An 18,747-nucleotide genomic window follows, 5' to 3' on the forward strand; every position below is an offset into this window, starting at 1 on the left:
GTAACTAGTCTGTGAGTGTAGGCTGTAACTAGTCTGTGAGTGTAGGCTGTAGCTAGTCTGTGAGTGTAGGCTGTAGCTAGTCTGTGAGTGTAGGCTGTAGCTAGTCTGTGAGTGTAGGCTGTAGCTAGTCTGCGAGTGTAGGCTGTAGCTAGTCTGTGCGAGTGTAGGCTGTAGCTAGTCTGTGCGAGTGTAGGCTGTAGCTAGTCTGTGCGAGTGTAGGCTGTAGCTAGTCTGTGCGAGTGTAGGCTGTAGCTAGTCTGTGCGAGTGTAGGCTGTAGCTAGTCTGTGCGAGTGTAGGCTGTAGCTAGTCTGTGTGTGTGTGTAGGCTGTAGCTAGTCTGTGTCTGTGTGTGTGTAGGCTGTAGCTAGTCTGTCTGTGTGTGTGGGCTGTAGCTAGTGTGTGTGTGTGGGCTGTAGCTAGTCTGTGTGTGTGAGCTGTAGCTAGTCTGTGTGTGTGGGCTGTAGCTAGTCTGCGAGTGTAGGCTGTAGCTAGTCTGCGAGTGTAGGCTGTAGCTAGTCTGCGAGTGTAGGCTGTAGCTAGTCTGCGAGTGTAGGCTGTAGCTAGTCTGCGAGTGTGTGTGTGTGTGTGTGTGTGTGTGTGTGTGTGTGTGTGTGTGTGTGTAGGCTGTAGGTAGTCTGTGTCTGTGTGTGTGGGCTGTAGCTAGTCTGCGAGTGTAGGCTGTAGATAGTCTGTGCGAGTGTAGGCTGTAGCTAGTCTGTGTGTGTGTGTAGGCTGTAGCTAGTCTTTGTGTGTGTGGGCTGTAGCTAGTCTGTGTCTGTGTGTGTGGGCTGTAGCTAGTCTGTGTCTGTGTGTCTGAGCTGTAGCTAGTCTGTGTGTGAGCTGTAGCTAGTCTGTGTGTGTGAGCTGTAGCTAGTCTGTGTGTGTGTGGAGGCTGTAGCTAGTATGTGTGTTTGTGTAGGCTGTAGCTAGTGTGTGTATGTGTGTGTGTAGGCTGTAGCTAGTGTGTGTAGGCTGTAGCTAGTGTGTGTAGGCTGTAGCTAGCATGTGTGTGTAGGCGGTAGCTAGTCTGTGTGTGTAGACTGTAGCTAGTCTGTGTGTGTAGGCTGTAGCTAGTTTGTGTGTGTATGTGTAGGCTGTAGCTAGTTTGTGTGTGTATGTGTAGGCTGTAGCTAGTCTGTGTGTGTAGGCTATAGCTAGTCTGTGTGTGTAGGCTATAGCTAGTCTGTGTGTGTAGGCTGTAGCTAGTTTGTGTGTGTAGGATGTAGCTAGTGTGTGTGTGTGTGTGTGTAGGCTGTAGCTAGTGTGTGTGTGTGTGTAGGCTGTAGCTTAAACTGCTGTTTTAGGTCTCGTTCTGACAGTCTTTTGGTTTTCCAGCATCTAAGAGAAAGGAAGGGGCAGAGACAGGATGTTGTGTTGATTACTTGGTCATTGTCCACTGTACAATATGTCATTTAGCAGACGCTTTCATCAAAAGCGACCTACAGTCATGCATACATTTATAGAGTGGGGCAAAAAAGTATGTCAGCCACCAATTGTGCAAGTTCTCCCACTTAAAAAGATGAGAGAGGCCTGTAATTTTCATCATAGGTACACTTCAACTATGACAGACAAAATGAGAAAAAAAAATCCAGGATTTTTAATGAATTTATTTGCAAATTGTCATGGAAAATAAGTATTTGGTCACCTACAAACAAGCAAGATTTCTGGCTCTCACAGACCTGTAACTTCTTCTTTAAGAGGCTCCTCTGTCCTCCACTCGTTACCTGTATTAATGGCACCTGTTTGAACTTGTTATCAGTATAAAAGACACCTGTCCACAACCTCAAACAGTCACACTCCAAACTCCACTATGGCCAAGACCAAAGAGCTGTCAAAGGACACCAGAAACAAAATTGTAGACCTGCACCAGGCTGGGAAGACTGAATCTGCAATAGGTAAGCAGCTTGGTTTGAATAAATCAACTGTGGGAGCAATTATTAGGAAATGGAAGACATACAAGACCACTGATAATCTCCCTCGATCTGGGGCTCCACGCAAGATCTCACCCCGTGGGGTCAAAATGATCACAAGAATGGTGAGCAAAAATCCCAGAACCATACAGGGGGACCTAGTGAATGACCTGCAGAGAGCTGGGACCAAAGTAACAAAGCCCTACCATCAGTAACACACTACGCCGCCAGGGACTCAAATCCTGCAGTGCCAGACGTGTCCAGGCCCGTCTGAAGTTTGCTAGAGAGCATTTGGATGATCCAGAAGAAGATTGGGAGAATGTCAGATGAAACCAAAATATAACTTTTGGTTTGGAGGACAAAGAATGTTGAGTTGCATCCAAAGAACACCATACCTACTGTGAAGCATGGGGGTGGAAACATCATGCTTTGGGGCTGCTTTTTCTGCAAAGGGACCAGGACGACTGATCCGTGTCAAGGAAAGAATGAATTGGGCCATATATCGTGAGATTTTGAGTGAAAACCTCCTTCCATCAGCAAGGGCATTGAAGATGAAACGTGGCTGGGTCTTTCAGCATGACAATGATCCCAAACACACCGCCCGGGCAACAAAGGAGTGGCTTCGTAAGAAGCATTTCAAGGTCCTGGAGTGGCCTAGCCAGTCTCCAGATTTCAACCCCATAGAAAATCTTTGGAGGGAGTTGAAAGTCGGTGTTGCCCAGCAACAGCCCCAAAACATCACTGCTCTAGAGGAGATCTGCATGGAGGAATGGGCCAAAATACCAGCAACAGTGTGTGAAAACCTTGTGAAGACTTACAGAAAACATTTGACCTCTGTCATTGCCAACAAAGGGTATATAACAAAGTATTGAGATAAACTTTTGTTATTGACCAAATACTTATTTTCCACCATAATTGGCAAATAAATTCATTAAAAATCCTACAATGTGATTTTCTGGATTTTTTTCCTTCTCATTTTGTCTGTCATAGTTGAAGTGTACCTATGATGAAAATGACAGGCCTCTCATCTTTTTAAGTGGGAGAACTTGCACAATTGGTGGCTGACTAAATACTTTTTGGGGGGGGGTGGTAAAACTCAATTTTAGGAAGGTGTGCTGAAAGTTTACAAAACAGTCTTCATCCATAATTGTTGGTTATATGGTAGTTGTGCCAACACAGGGGATGCTGTGGTCGTTTGCAATGTGACTAACATGGTGCCCTTTCTTTTCTGCCTCTCTTTTTGCCTCTGTTTCTCTCTCTCTCAGTGCAATTCAATGAGCTTTATTGGCATGATAAAACATCTTACATTACCAGAGCAAACCTATAAGAGCAATTTCAGTCAATGATGACAAAAACAATGAGTAGTTTTTCCTCTCTCTAGTCTGGTAGGCCGGATGCTGCAGCGGGACCCAAAGGGCCGTGCGTCTCTGGAGGAGATAGAGAGCCATGCCTGGCTGCAGGGGGTGGACCCGTCCCCAGCCACCAAGTTCAACACCCCCCTGGTGTCTCATAAGAGCCTGTCTGAGGATGAGCACAACGGGATCATACAGCGCATGGTGCTGGGGGACATCGCAGACCGAGAGCCCATAGTAGAGTAAGTCAACACACATACATGGACATAAACTCAGCAAAAAAAGAAATGTCCTCACTGTCAACTGCTTTTATTGTCAGCAAACTTAATATATGTAAATATTTGTTTGAGCATAACAAGATTCAACAACTGAGATATAAACGGAACATAAATTGAATAATGTGTCCCTGAACAAAGGGGGGGGTCAAAAGGGGGGGCCAGTTCTTGCTGTGAGAAGTTACCCCACTCTTCCACCAAGGCACCTGCAAGTTCCCAGACTTTTCTGGGGGGAATGGCCCTAGCCCTCACCCTCAGATCCAACAGGTCCCAGACGTGCTCAATGGGATAGAGATCCGGGCTCTTCGCTGGCCATGGCAGAACACTGACATTCCTGTCTTGCAGGAAATCACGCACAGAACGAACAGTATGGCTGGTGGCATTGTCATGCTGGAGGGTCATGTCAGGATGAGCCTGCAGGAAGGGTACCACATGAGGGAGGAGGATGTCTTCCCTGTAACGCACAGCGTTGAGATTGCAATGACAACAAGCTTAGTCCGATGATGCTGTGACAGACCATGACGGACCCTCTACCTCCAAATCGATCCCGCTCCAGAGTACAGGCCTCGGTATAATGCTCATTCCTTTGACGATAAAACCAGAATCCAACAATCACCCCTGGTGAGACAAAACCGCGACTCGTCAGTGAAGAGCACTTTTTGCCAGTCCTGTCTGGTCCAGCGACGGTGGGTTTGTGCCCATAGGCTACACTATTTCTGGTGAGAACTTGCCTTACAACAAGCCTACAAGCCCTCAGTCCAGCCTCTCTCAGCCTATTGTGGACAGTCTGAGCACTGATGGAGGGATTGTGCGTTCCTAGTGTAACTCAGGCAGTTGTTGTTGCCATCCTGTACCTGTCCCGCAGGTGTGATGTTCGGATGTACCGATCCTGTGTAGGTGTTGTGACACGTGGTCTGCCACTGCGAGGACAATCAGCTGTCCGTCCTGTCTCTCTGTAGTGCTGTTTTAGGTGTCTCACAGTATGGACATTGCAATGTATTGCCCTGGCCACATCTGCAGTCCTCATGCCTCCTTGCAGCATGCCTAAGGCACGTTCACGCAGATGAGCAGGGACCCTGGGCATATTTCTTTTGGTGTTTTTCAGAGTCAGTAGAAAGGCCTCTTTAGTGTCCTAAGTTTTCATAACTGTGACCTTAATTGCCTACCGTCTGTAAGCTGTTAGTGTCTTAACGACCGTTCCACAGGTGCATGTTCATTAATTGTTTATGGTTAATTGAACAAGCATGGGAAACAGGGTTTAAACCCTTTACAATGAAGATCTGTGAAGTTATTTGGATTTTTACGAATTATCTTTGAAAGACAGGGTCCTGAAAAGGGACGTTTCTTTATGTATAGGTATACAAACATGTACCTATACTAGGGCTGTTATGGTGACCGTATTACCGCCACACCGACGGTCACAAGTCGTGACTGCAGTCAAATTCCACATGACCGTTGAGTCTCAGGAACTAGGCTTTTCTAAAACTGTGCTCTGATGCTGTTGATGGTCATTAGTAGCCTACCAAACTTCCATCAGGTCCTCATGGCCGAGTACTCAGGGCTCTAAAGTCCCTCCATCAGGTCCTAATGGCCTGGTACTCAGGGCTCTTACGGTCCCTCCAACAGGTCCTAATGGCCTGGTACTCAGGGCTCTACGGTCCCTCCAGGTCCTAATGACCTGGTACTCAGGGCTCTACGGTCCCTCCATCAGGTCCTAATGGCCTGGTACTCAGGGCTCTACGGTCCCTCCAGGTCCTAATGACCTGGTACTCAGGGCTCTATTGTCCCTCTATCCACTCTGACATCAATGCAAATGCAATGGAAAATCATGAGTTCGTGTTGCGCAACATTTCTATAGGCTATTCAAACTGAGATTTAATGGCCTCTTAAGAGGATCCCATCAGCTTTCTATAGGCTTACTATATTTAATTATCTTCTTCCCTGATATTAAGCACATTGCTTCTCTTTACAACAGGAGTAGCCTACCTGGCTGGCATGAAAATGGACCGTGGGAAAAGCATCCTCCATTCGCTATTTATGTGATGACATGTATTTTCCCTCCGTCTTCAGACAGGTGCATGATAATGGTCCATTCTAAATCGAAATTAATTTCCTACTTATATTATTTAATATATGTAAAGACAAGATTCAATTGAGAATAGTCTAATGGGTGACAATATTAGCACTTGTAAATGATACCCAGTGTGTGCCGTCTAAGGCAAGAAATAGCACATGATTTTTGCAACTTTTTCAAATCCCATATGTTTTGATAAAGCTTTTATCACAACTAACGTGGCCAAATAACTCTAAGCCTAGTCTATAGGAGCCCTGCAACACGGTTGGCGAGCACATAGCCTAGTCTATAGGCCTAGGAGCCCTGCAACACGGTTGGCGAGCACATAGCCTAGTCTATAGGCCTAGGAGCCCTGCAACACGGTTGGCGAGCACATAGCCTAGTCTATAGGCCTAGGAGCCCTGCAACACGGTTGGCGAGCACATAGCCTAGTCTATAGGCCTAGGAGCCCTGCAACACGGTTGGCGAGCACATAGCCTAGTCTATAGGCCTAGGAGCCCTGCAACACGGTTGGCGAGCACATAGCCTAGTCTATAGGCCTAGGAGCCCTGCAACACGGTTGGCGAGCACATAGCCTAGTCTATAGGCCTAGGAGCCCTGCAACACGGTTGGCGAGCACATAGCCTAGTCTATAGGCCTAGGAGCCCTGCAACACGGTTGGCGAGCACATAGCCTAGTCTATAGGCCTAGGAGCCCTGCAACACGGTTGGCGAGCACATAGCCTAGTCTATAGGCCTAGGAGCCCTGCAACACGGTTGGCGAGCACATAGCCTAGTCTATAGGCCTAGGAGCCCTGCAACACGGTTGGCGAGCACATAGCCTAGTCTATAGGCCTAGGAGCCCTGCAACACGGTTGGCGAGCACATAGCCTAGTCTATAGGCCTAGGAGCCCTGCAACACGGTTGGCGAGCACATAGCCTAGTCTATAGGCCTAGGAGCCCTGCAACACGGTTGGCGAGCACATAGCCTAGTCTATAGGCCTAGGAGCCCTGCAACACGGTTGGCGAGCACATAGCCTAGTCTATAGGCCTAGGAGCCCTGCAACACGGTTGGCGAGCACATAGCCTAGTCTATAGGCCTAGGAGCCCTGCAACACGGTTGGCGAGCACATAGCCTAGTCTATAGGCTTAGGAGCCCTGCAACACGGTTGGCGAGCACATAGCCTAGTCTATAGGCCTAGGAGCCCTGCAACACGGTTGGCGAGCACATAGCCTAGTCTATAGGCCTAGGAGCCCTGCAACACGGTTGGCGAGCACATAGCCTAGTCTATAGGCCTAGGAGCCCTGCAACACGGTTGGCGAGCACATAGCCTAGTCTATAGGCCTAGGAGCCCTGCAACACGGTTGGCGAGCACATAGCCTAGTCTATAGGCCTAGGAGCCCTGCAACACGGTTGGCGAGCACATAGCCTAGTCTATAGGCCTAGGAGCCCTGCAACACGGTTGGCGAGCACATAGCCTAGTCTATAGGCCTAGGAGCCCTGCAACACGGTTGGCGAGCACATAGCCTAGTCTATAGGCCTAGGAGCCCTGCAACACGGTTGGCGAGCACATAGCCTAGTCTATAGGCCTAGGAGCCCTGCAACACGGTTGGCGAGCACATAGCCTAGTCTATAGGCCTAGGAGCCCTGCAACACGGTTGGCGAGCACATAGCCTAGTCTATAGGCCTAGGAGCCCTGCAACACGGTTGGCGAGCACATAGCCTAGTCTATAGGCCTAGGAGCCCTGCAACACGGTTGGCGAGCACATAGCCTAGTCTATAGGCCTAGGAGCCCTGCAACACGGTTGGCGAGCACATAGCCTAGTCTATAGGCCTAGGAGCCCTGCAACACGGTTGGCGAGCACATAGCCTAGTCTATAGGCCTAGGAGCCCTGCAACACGGTTGGCGAGCACATAGCCTAGTCTATAGGCCTAGGAGCCCTGCAACACGGTTGGCGAGCACATAGCCTAGTCTATAGGCCTAGGAGCCCTGCAACACGGTTGGCGAGCACATAGCCTAGTCTATAGGCCTAGGAGCCCTGCAACACGGTTGGCGAGCACATAGCCTAGTCTATAGGCCTAGGAGCCCTGCAACACGGTTGGCGAGCACATAGCCTAGTCTATAGGCCTAGGAGCCCTGCAACACGGTTGGCGAGCACATAGCCTAGTCTATAGGCCTAGGAGCCCTGCAACACGGTTGGCGAGCACATAGCCTAGTCTATAGGCCTAGGAGCCCTGCAACACGGTTGGCGAGCACATAGCCTAGTCTATAGGCCTAGGAGCCCTGCAACACGGTTGGCGAGCACATAGCCTAGTCTATAGGCCTAGGAGCCCTGCAACACGGTTGGCGAGCACATAGCCTAGTCTATAGGCCTAGGAGCCCTGCAACACGGTTGGCGAGCACATAGCCTAGTCTATAGGCCTAGGAGCCCTGCAACACGGTTGGCGAGCACATAGCCTAGTCTATAGGCCTAGGAGCCCTGCAACACGGTTGGCGAGCACATAGCCTAGTCTATAGGCCTAGGAGCCCTGCAACACGGTTGGCGAGCACATAGCCTAGTCTATAGGCCTAGGAGCCCTGCAACACGGTTGGCGAGCACATAGCCTAGTCTATAGGCCTAGGAGCCCTGCAACACGGTTGGCGAGCACATAGCCTAGTCTATAGGCCTAGGAGCCCTGCAACACGGTTGGCGAGCACATAGCCTAGTCTATAGGCCTAGGAGCCCTGCAACACGGTTGGCGAGCACATAGCCTAGTCTATAGGCCTAGGAGCCCTGCAACACGGTTGGCGAGCACATAGCCTAGTCTATAGGCCTAGGAGCCCTGCAACACGGTTGGCGAGCACATAGCCTAGTCTATAGGCCTAGGAGCCCTGCAACACGGTTGGCGAGCACATAGCCTAGTCTATAGGCCTAGGAGCCCTGCAACACGGTTGGCGAGCACATAGCCTAGTCTATAGGCCTAGGAGCCCTGCAACACGGTTGGCGAGCACATAGCCTAGTCTATAGGCCTAGGAGCCCTGCAACACGGTTGGCGAGCACATAGCCTAGTCTATAGGCCTAGGAGCCCTGCAACACGGTTGGCGAGCACATAGCCTAGTCTATAGGCCTAGGAGCCCTGCAACACGGTTGGCGAGCACATAGCCTAGTCTATAGGCCTAGGAGCCCTGCAACACGGTTGGCGAGCACATAGCCTAGTCTATAGGCCTAGGAGCCCTGCAACACGGTTGGCGAGCACATAGCCTAGTCTATAGGCCTAGGAGCCCTGCAACACGGTTGGCGAGCACATAGCCTAGTCTATAGGCCTAGGAGCCCTGCAACACGGTTGGCGAGCACATAGCCTAGTCTATAGGCCTAGGAGCCCTGCAACACGGTTGGCGAGCACATAGCCTAGTCTATAGGCCTAGGAGCCCTGCAACACGGTTGGCGAGCACATAGCCTAGTCTATAGGCCTAGGAGCCCTGCAACACGGTTGGCGAGCACATAGCCTAGTCTATAGGCCTAGGAGCCCTGCAACACGGTTGGCGAGCACATAGCCTAGTCTATAGGCCTAGGAGCCCTGCAACACGGTTGGCGAGCACATAGCCTAGTCTATAGGCCTAGGAGCCCTGCAACACGGTTGGCGAGCACATAGCCTAGTCTATAGGCCTAGGAGCCCTGCAACACGGTTGGCGAGCACATAGCCTAGTCTATAGGCCTAGGAGCCCTGCAACACGGTTGGCGAGCACATAGCCTAGTCTATAGGCCTAGGAGCCCTGCAACACGGTTGGCGAGCACATAGCCTAGTCTATAGGCCTAGGAGCCCTGCAACACGGTTGGCGAGCACATAGCCTAGTCTATAGGCCTAGGAGCCCTGCAACACGGTTGGCGAGCACATAGCCTAGTCTATAGGCCTAGGAGCCCTGCAACACGGTTGGCGAGCACATAGCCTAGTCTATAGGCCTAGGAGCCCTGCAACACGGTTGGCGAGCACATAGCCTAGTCTATAGGCCTAGGAGCCCTGCAACACGGTTGGCGAGCACATAGCCTAGTCTATAGGCCTAGGAGCCCTGCAACACGGTTGGCGAGCACATAGCCTAGTCTATAGGCCTAGGAGCCCTGCAACACGGTTGGCGAGCACATAGCCTAGTCTATAGGCCTAGGAGCCCTGCAACACGGTTGGCGAGCACATAGCCTAGTCTATAGGCCTAGGAGCCCTGCAACACGGTTGGCGAGCACATAGCCTAGTCTATAGGCCTAGGAGCCCTGCAACACGGTTGGCGAGCACATAGCCTAGTCTATAGGCCTAGGAGCCCTGCAACACGGTTGGCGAGCACATAGCCTAGTCTATAGGCCTAGGAGCCCTGCAACACGGTTGGCGAGCACATAGCCTAGTCTATAGGCCTAGGAGCCCTGCAACACGGTTGGCGAGCACATAGCCTAGTCTATAGGCCTAGGAGCCCTGCAACACGGTTGGCGAGCACATAGCCTAGTCTATAGGCCTAGGAGCCCTGCAACACGGTTGGCGAGCACATAGCCTAGTCTATAGGCCTAGGAGCCCTGCAACACGGTTGGCGAGCACATAGCCTAGTCTAGGCAAGAGCCAACAACAGGTTGGCGAGCACCTAGCCTAGTCTATAGGCCTAGGAGCCCTGCAACACGGTTGGCGAGCACATAGCCTAGTCTATAGGCCTAGGAGCCCTGCAACACGGTTGGCGAGCACATAGCCTAGTCTATAGGCCTAGGAGCCCTGCAACACGGTTGGCGAGCACATAGCCTAGTCTATAGGCCTAGGAGCCCTGCAACACGGTTGGCGAGCACATAGCCTAGTCTATAGGCCTAGGAGCCCTGCAACACGGTTGGCGAGCACATAGCCTAGTCTATAGGCCTAGGAGCCCTGCAACACGGTTGGCGAGCACATAGCCTAGTCTATAGGCCTAGGAGCCCTGCAACACGGTTGGCGAGCACATAGCCTAGTCTATAGGCCTAGGAGCCCTGCAACACGGTTGGCGAGCACATAGCCTAGTCTATAGGCCTAGGAGCCCTGCAACACGGTTGGCGAGCACATAGCCTAGTCTATAGGCCTAGGAGCCCTGCAACACGGTTGGCGAGCACATAGCCTAGTCTATAGGCCTAGGAGCCCTGCAACACGGTTGGCGAGCACATAGCCTAGTCTATAGGCCTAGGAGCCCTGCAACACGGTTGGCGAGCACATAGCCTAGTCTATAGGCCTAGGAGCCCTGCAACACGGTTGGCGAGCACATAGCCTAGTCTATAGGCCTAGGAGCCCTGCAACACGGTTGGCGAGCACATAGCCTAGTCTATAGGCCTAGGAGCCCTGCAACACGGTTGGCGAGCACATAGCCTAGTCTATAGGCCTAGGAGCCCTGCAACACGGTTGGCGAGCACATAGCCTAGTCTATAGGCCTAGGAGCCCTGCAACACGGTTGGCGAGCACATAGCCTAGTCTATAGGCCTAGGAGCCCTGCAACACGGTTGGCGAGCACATAGCCTAGTCTATAGGCCTAGGAGCCCTGCAACACGGTTGGCGAGCACATAGCCTAGTCTATAGGCCTAGGAGCCCTGCAACACGGTTGGCGAGCACATAGCCTAGTCTATAGGCCTAGGAGCCCTGCAACACGGTTGGCGAGCACATAGCCTAGTCTATAGGCCTAGGAGCCCTGCAACACGGTTGGCGAGCACATAGCCTAGTCTATAGGCCTAGGAGCCCTGCAACACGGTTGGCGAGCACATAGCCTAGTCTATAGGCCTAGGAGCCCTGCAACACGGTTGGCGAGCACATAGCCTAGTCTATAGGCCTAGGAGCCCTGCAACACGGTTGGCGAGCACATAGCCTAGTCTATAGGCCTAGGAGCCCTGCAACACGGTTGGCGAGCACATAGCCTAGTCTATAGGCCTAGGAGCCCTGCAACACGGTTGACGAGCACATAGCCTAGTCTATAGGCCTAGGAGCCCTGCAACACGGTTGGCGAGCACATAGCCTAGTCTATAGGCCTAGGAGCCCTGCAACACGGTTGGCGAGCACATAGCCTAGTCTATAGGCCTAGGAGCCCTGCAACACGGTTGGCGAGCACATAGCCTAGTCTATAGGCCTAGGAGCCCTGCAACACGGTTGGCGAGCACATAGCCTAGTCTATAGGCCTAGGAGCCCTGCAACACGGTTGGCGAGCACATAGCCTAGTCTATAGGCCTAGGAGCCCTGCAACACGGTTGGCGAGCACATAGCCTAGTCTATAGGCCTAGGAGCCCTGCAACACGGTTGGCGAGCACCTCTTTCCAACCGGTGTAGTCTACCTGGTGTACATAGGAGTGGTGTGAGTAGCACATTAATCCTCTTTCCAACCGGTGTAGTCTACCTGGTGTACATAGGAGTGGTGTGAGTAGCACATTAATCCTCTTTCCAACCGGTGTAGTCTACCTGGTGTACATAGGAGTGGTGTGAGTAGCACATTACTCCTCTTTCCAACCGGTGTAGTCTACCTGGTGTACATAGGAGTGGTGTGAGTAGCACATTAATCCTCTTTCCAACCGGTGTAGTCTACCTGGTGTACATAGGAGTGGTGTGAGTAGCACATTAATCCTCTTTCCAACCGGTGTAGTCTACCTGGTGTACATAGGAGTGGTGTGAGTAGCACATTAATCCTCTTTCCAACCGGTGCAGTCTACCTGGTGTACATAGGAGTGGTGTGAGTAGCACATTAATCCTCTTTCCAACCGGTGCAGTCTACCTGGTGTACATAGGAGTGGTGTGAGTAGCACATTAATCCTCTTTCCAACCGGTGCAGTCTACCTGGTGTACATAGGTGTGGTGTGAGTAGCACATTAATCCTCTTTCCAACCGGTGCAGTCTACCTGGTGTACATAGGAGTGGTGTGAGTAGCACATTAATCCTCTTTCCAACCGGTGCAGTCTACCTGGTGTACATAGGCGTGGTGTGAGTACCACATTAATCCTCTTTCCAACCGGTGCAGTCTACCTGGTGTACATAGGCGTGGTGTGAGTACCACATTAATCCTCTTTCCAACCGGTGTAGTCTACCTGGTGTACATAGGAGTGGTGTGAGTAGCACATTAATCCTCTTTCCAACCGGTGCAGTCTACCTGGTGTACATAGGTGTGGTGTGAGTACCACATTAATCCTCTTTCCAACCGGTGCAGTCTACCTGGTGTACATAGGCGTGGTGTGAGTAGCACATTAATCCTCTTTCCAACCGGTGCAGTCTACCTGGTGTACATAGGCGTGGTGTGAGTAGCACATTAATCCTCTTTCCAACCGGTGCAGTCTACCTGGTGTACATAGGTGTGGTGTGAGTAGCACATTAATCCTCTTTCCAACCGGTGCAGTCTACCTGGTGTACATAGGTGTGGTGTGAGTAGCACATTACTCCTCTTTCCAACCGGTGTAGTCTACCTGGTGTACATAGGAGTGGTGTGAGTAGCACATTAATCCTCTTTCCAACCGGTGCAGTCTACCTGGTGTACATAGGAGTGGTGTGAGTAGCACATTAATCCTCTTTCCAACCGGTGCAGTCTACCTGGTGTACATAGGAGTGGTGTGAGTAGCACATTAATCCTCTTTCCAACCGGTGCAGTCTACCTGGTGTACATAGGAGTGGTGTGAGTAGCACATTAATCCTCTTTCCAACCGGTGCAGTCTACCTGGTGTACATAGGAGTGGTGTGAGTAGCACATTAATCCTCTTTCCAACCGGTGCAGTCTACCTGGTGTACATAGGTGTGGTGTGAGTAGCACATTAATCCTCTTTCCAACCGGTGTAGTCTACCTGGTGTACATAGGTGTGGTGTGAGTAGCACATTAATCCTCTTTCCAACCGGTGCAGTCTACCTGGTGTACATAGGAGTGGTGTGAGTAGCACATTAATCCTCTTTCCAACCGGTGTAGTCTACCTGGTGTACATAGGAGTGGTGTGAGTAGCACATTAATCCTCTTTCCAACCGGTGTAGTCTACCTGGTGTACATAGGTGTGGTGTGAGTAGCACATTACTCCTCTTTCCAACCGGTGCAGTCTACCTGGTGTACATAGGAGTGGTGTGAGTAGCACATTAATCCTCTTTCCAACCGGTGTAGTCTACCTGGTGTACATAGGTGTGGTGTGAGTAGCACATTACTCCTCTTTCCAACCGGTGCAGTCTACCTGGTGTAAATAGGAGTGGTGTGAGTAGCACATTAATCCTCTTTCCAACCGGTGTAGTCTACCTGGTGTACATAGGTGTGGTGTGAGTAGCACATTAATCCTCTTTCCAACCGGTGTAGTCTACCTGGTGTACATAGGTGTGGTGTGAGTAGCACATTACTCCTCTTTCCAACCGGTGCAGTCTACCTGGTGTAAATAGGTGTGGTGTGAGTAGCACATTAATCCTCTTTCCAACCGGTGTAGTCTACCTGGTGTACATAGGTGTGGTGTGAGTAGCACATTAATCCTCTTTCCAACCGGTGTAGTCTACCTGGTGTAAATAGGTGTGGTGTGAGTAGCACATTAATCCTCTTTCCAACCGGTGTAGTCTACCTGGTGTACATAGGTGTGGTGTGAGTAGCACATTAATCCTCTTTCCAACCGGTGTAGTCTACCTGGTGTAAATAGGTGTGGTGTGAGTAGCACATTAATCCTCTTTCCAACCGGTGTAGTCTACCTGGTGTACATAGGTGTGGTGTGAGTAGCACATTAATCCTCTTTCCAACCGGTGTAGTCTACCTGGTGTAAATAGGTGTGGTGTGAGTAGCACATTTTCACCATAAAAGTGCACCTTTATAATAAAGCATCATTGCATTTGCAGACTTATGTAAGATGCCTATTATTCATAATGTGATGAGTGGATAGTCATAGGCTAATAATATAACTCCATCACTGTTTGCAGAAAAGACAGGTTAAATGCATGGCTGAGTGCATATAGTGTAGAGTAGACCTAGGCTCTATCAGATAGGTTTCTTCTTTGTATGGGAAAAATGTGGTCTTTTATAAACACATTTTATGCAATTTTATTACACTTTATATGACTGGAGACATTAGCAGAATCTTTTTTAATGACAAATTACAGAGTAGCCTATTCTGCTGACACTGAGGAACAATCAATTAAAACGACGTTGTCCATTATCAGGGGAGACAAATAGAATATGACCTCCATCTAAACTGGAGCAGGAAACTGTTGTCCAATAACTAACTTTAAAGTAGCACTGACCCGACAATGATAAATAGTCAATCTGCACAATGTGCACTCACCGGACATATTGCTCAGTCTTTGCTGGTGCCAATAAAATAGGCTCTACTGTTGTTCGCTCAATTAAGTTGAGAATTTGGATAACTAAAGGACAAATTAGTATTTTCCTCGTCTTCTCTTTACAGCATTAACAATTTGTTTTCCAATCTGTTTTCCCGCGATTGTATTTTGAATATTGCGTTATGTCTGGCTTGGCCTCTCTACTTTTCAGACAGTCGCAACTCAACAATAATCTGCCCAAATTGCGCACGCTGCCTTTCAATCCACAATCCACAATTATTATTTTTTAGCTAATGATCCTCTTTGGCCAAATCATGATTTCTTTTTTTTTATTTCACCTTTATCTAACCAGGTAGGCCAGTTGAGAACAAGTTCTCATTTACAACTACGACCTGGACAAGATAAAGCAAATCAGTGTGACAGTAGCCTATTTTGAATGATTAGATTTATTTCTGTATAGACGAGGTAAGGCTAATTAGACTATGCAGTTTTGGCCATTTGATTTACTTTAGAGAAAGCTTCCCCGAGCTTTATGGACGCGCTGCACGTAACCTCCATTCCACTGTTCCAGTGCAGGCTACGGATTACATTTAGGTTTGTTGTGTGCCATTCTAAATCAAAAATAATATTAGTAGGCTGTAGGTAAAGACCAGATTAAATTGAGAATAGTCTGATGGGTGAGAATATTATCAAGAGCTTGTAAAATTGTGAATGAGAGACTGATGAAGTGTGTGCAGCCTGTGCAAGAAACAGAACAGAGCTCATGCCTTTCATGCAACTTTTTTCAAATCCTTAGTCGCACCATGCAGTCTTTAAAATGTACCAACATTAGGCTCTATGTTTAGATGTTTTATATCACAGCTAAAGTCTCATAAATAACTCTAAATGAAGCATATAGCAGGACCAGTTTCTTTGTTGACCGGTCAACACAGAACAGCAGCATGAGCACACACCCTTGGAAAGGTTTGGAGAAAATATCCTTTCTATTTTATTCAGCTCAACATGTTTATGTTAATTAACGGTCAGTTACCATGAGACCAACAATTATTTGCATGACAATCACCAGATGACAAAATTGAATGACCGCCACAGACCTAACCTACACACACACACAATTGCAGATGGCCGTTAATCTTCTGCAAGTGACGAGGTATTTGACAGAATGCATTTTGCCTTGACCGACTGTGCCATTTGCTGTGGAGGCATGAATGATGTTCCTTAGTCTGCTTTTCATTTGTCCTTTTCATATTGCGGGTTCTGCAACCCACCAAACCTGTTTCTGTGTCACGCTCACCACTGACATCAGTACTACTAACGCATATAACTGAACCTGAACATCTGAGGGGACAACTCACAACTCAGTCAGCAGATAAGAGACCAGGGTGTTGAACTGTTGCATGTGAACCCAACAGCAGCCCTCCCTTAGCCTCCTACCCTGAACATTAATCATGGATGTGATTTGAAACACACATACTGGCTCCACATTAAAGCAGCAGGCCCGCTGCCAGCCGTCTTTCACAGACACACACTGGCCTTCTTTATTAACCCTGTCTGAAGGAAGGGCTTTACTGATGATGAGGAGAGAGCAGAGGGATATTAACCCTGTCTGAAGGAAGGGCTTTACTGATGATGAGGAGAGAGCAGAGGGATATTAACCCTGTCTGAAGGAAGGGCTTTACTGATGATGAGGTGAGAGCAGAGGGATATTAACCCTGTCTGAAGGAAGGGCTTTACTGATGATGAGGAGAGAGCAGAGGGATATTAACCCTGTCTGAAGGAAGGGCTTTACTGATGATGAGGAGAGAGCAGAGGGATATTAACCCTGTCTGAAGGAAGGGCTTTACTGATGATGAGGAGAGAGCAGAGGGATATTAACCCTGTCTGAAGGAAGGGCTTTACTGATGATGAGGAGAGAGCAGAGGGATATTAACCCTGTCTGAAGGAAGGGCTTTACTGATGATGAGGAGAGAGCAGAGGGATACAGGGAGTCTTGAGTAAACGCCAGAGGATTTATCCCCACTTCCCAGGCATTCAAGAGATTGTCCCGCTGAAGCCCCCACCTCCCACCTGACAGACAGACAGTTACATTCTCACACACACACACACACACCACAGCACTTGGCTGAGGATTTCACTTGATTGTTCATTAGCACAGCGTAGCGTAATCCCAGAGGCTGTCGAGGGACGTGAACCAGCCACCTACTGTCATTGACTCCAGAGGGGTTAGAGGGCAACGAAAGGTTAGAACCTGTTATGTTGCTTTGTTTACATTTTAGATACGTCAAATGCCGACATGTGTTTGCTCTGCGGTGACTTGCCTGTTGACATACCGTACTTGTCTCTCGTGTGTGGGTGTGTAACCCTCTCTTGGCCTTCACTCCCAGCCTGTCCTAACATGTTCTGTCCATGGTGTTTGTTCTAGAGCCCTGGAGACCAACAAGTACAACCACATCACTGCCACCTACTTCCTGCTGGCTGAGAGGATCCTGAGAGAGAAACAGGAGAAGGAGGTCCAGACACGCTCTTCCAGCCCCAGCAACATCAAGGCCCAGTTCAGGTGACACACACACATGCAACACATACAGTTGAAGTCGGAGGTTTACATACACTTAGGTTGGCGTCATTAAAACTTGTTTTTCAACCACTCCACAAATTTCTTGTTTAACCAGCTATAGTTTTGGCAAGTCGGTTAGGACATCTACTTTGTGCATGACGCAAGGAATTTTTCCAATCGTTTACAGATTATTTCACTTATAATTCATTGTATCACAATTCCAGTGGGTCAGAAGTTTACATACACAAAGTTGACTGTGCCTTTAAACAGCTTGGAAAAGTCAAGAAAATGATGTCATGGCTTTAGAAGCTTCTGATAGGCTAGTTGACATCATTTGAGTCAATTGGAGGTGTACCTGTGGATGTATTTCAAGGCCTACCTTCAAACTCAGTCCCTCTTTGCTTGACATCATAGGAAAATCAAAAGACATCATCAAAGACCCCAGAAAAAAATTGTAGACCTCCACTGGTTCATTCTTGGTAGCAATTTCCAAATGCCTGAAGGTACCACGTTCATCTGTACAAACATTAGTACGCAAGTATAAACACCATGGGACCACGCAGCCGTCATAATGCTCAGGAAGGAGACGCGTTCTGTCTCCTAGAGATGAATGTACTTTAATGTGAAAAGTGCCAATCAATCCCAGAACAACAGCAAAGGACCTTGTGAAGATGCTGGAGGAAACAGGTACAAAAATATCCATATCCACAGTAAAATGAGTCCTATATCGACATAACCTGAAAGGCTGCTCAGCAAGGAAGAAGTTACTGCTCCAAAACCTCCATAAAAAAGCCAGACTACGGTTTGCAACTGCACATGGGGACAAAGATCGTACTTTTTGGAGAAATGTCCTCTGGTCTGATGAAACAACAATAGAACTGCTTGGCCATAATGACCATTGTTATGTTTGGAGGAAAAAGGGGGAGGCTTGCAAGGCGAAGAACACCATCCCAACCGTGAAGCACGGGAGTGGCAGCATCATGTTGTGGGGGTGCTTTGCAGCAGGAGGGACTGGTGCACTTCACAAAATAGATGGCATCATGAAGAATGGAAAATTATGTGGATATATTGAAGCAACATCTCAAGATATCAGTCAGGAAGTTAAAGCTTGCTCACAAATGGGTCTTCCAAATGGACAATGACCCCAAGCATACTTCCAAAGTTGTGGCAAAATGGCTTAAGGACAACAAAGTCAAGGTATTGGAGTGGCCATCACAAAGCCCTGACCTCAATTCTATAGAAAATTTGTGGGTAGACTTGAAAAAGCGTGTGCGAGCAAGGAGGCCTACAAACCTGACTCAGTTATACCAGCTATGTCAGGAGGAATGGGCCAAAATTCACCAAACTTATTGTGGGAAGCTTGTGGAAG

The 18,747-nt window shown here is 49.1% G+C and overlaps 1 protein-coding gene across 4 annotated transcripts in view; it reads left to right on the top strand.

Moving 5' to 3' along the window:
* snrka (SNF related kinase a) overlaps positions 1-18,747 on the top strand; it is a 63,330-nt gene that overhangs the window by 36,721 nt on the left and 7,862 nt on the right. For all 4 annotated transcript variants that reach the window (XM_031812141.1, XM_031812140.1, XM_031812139.1 and 1 more), the window contains 2 exons: positions 3,292-3,504; positions 17,247-17,381. In XM_031812141.1, the coding sequence (XP_031668001.1) occupies positions 3,292-3,504; positions 17,247-17,381 (348 nt within the window). The remainder of the gene's footprint in view (positions 1-3,291; positions 3,505-17,246; positions 17,382-18,747) is intronic.

The sequence above is a fragment of the Oncorhynchus kisutch genome, unplaced genomic scaffold, assembly GCF_002021735.2.
Source record: "Oncorhynchus kisutch isolate 150728-3 unplaced genomic scaffold, Okis_V2 Okis02a-Okis13b_hom, whole genome shotgun sequence".
NCBI classification, from domain to species: domain Eukaryota; kingdom Metazoa; phylum Chordata; class Actinopteri; order Salmoniformes; family Salmonidae; genus Oncorhynchus; species Oncorhynchus kisutch.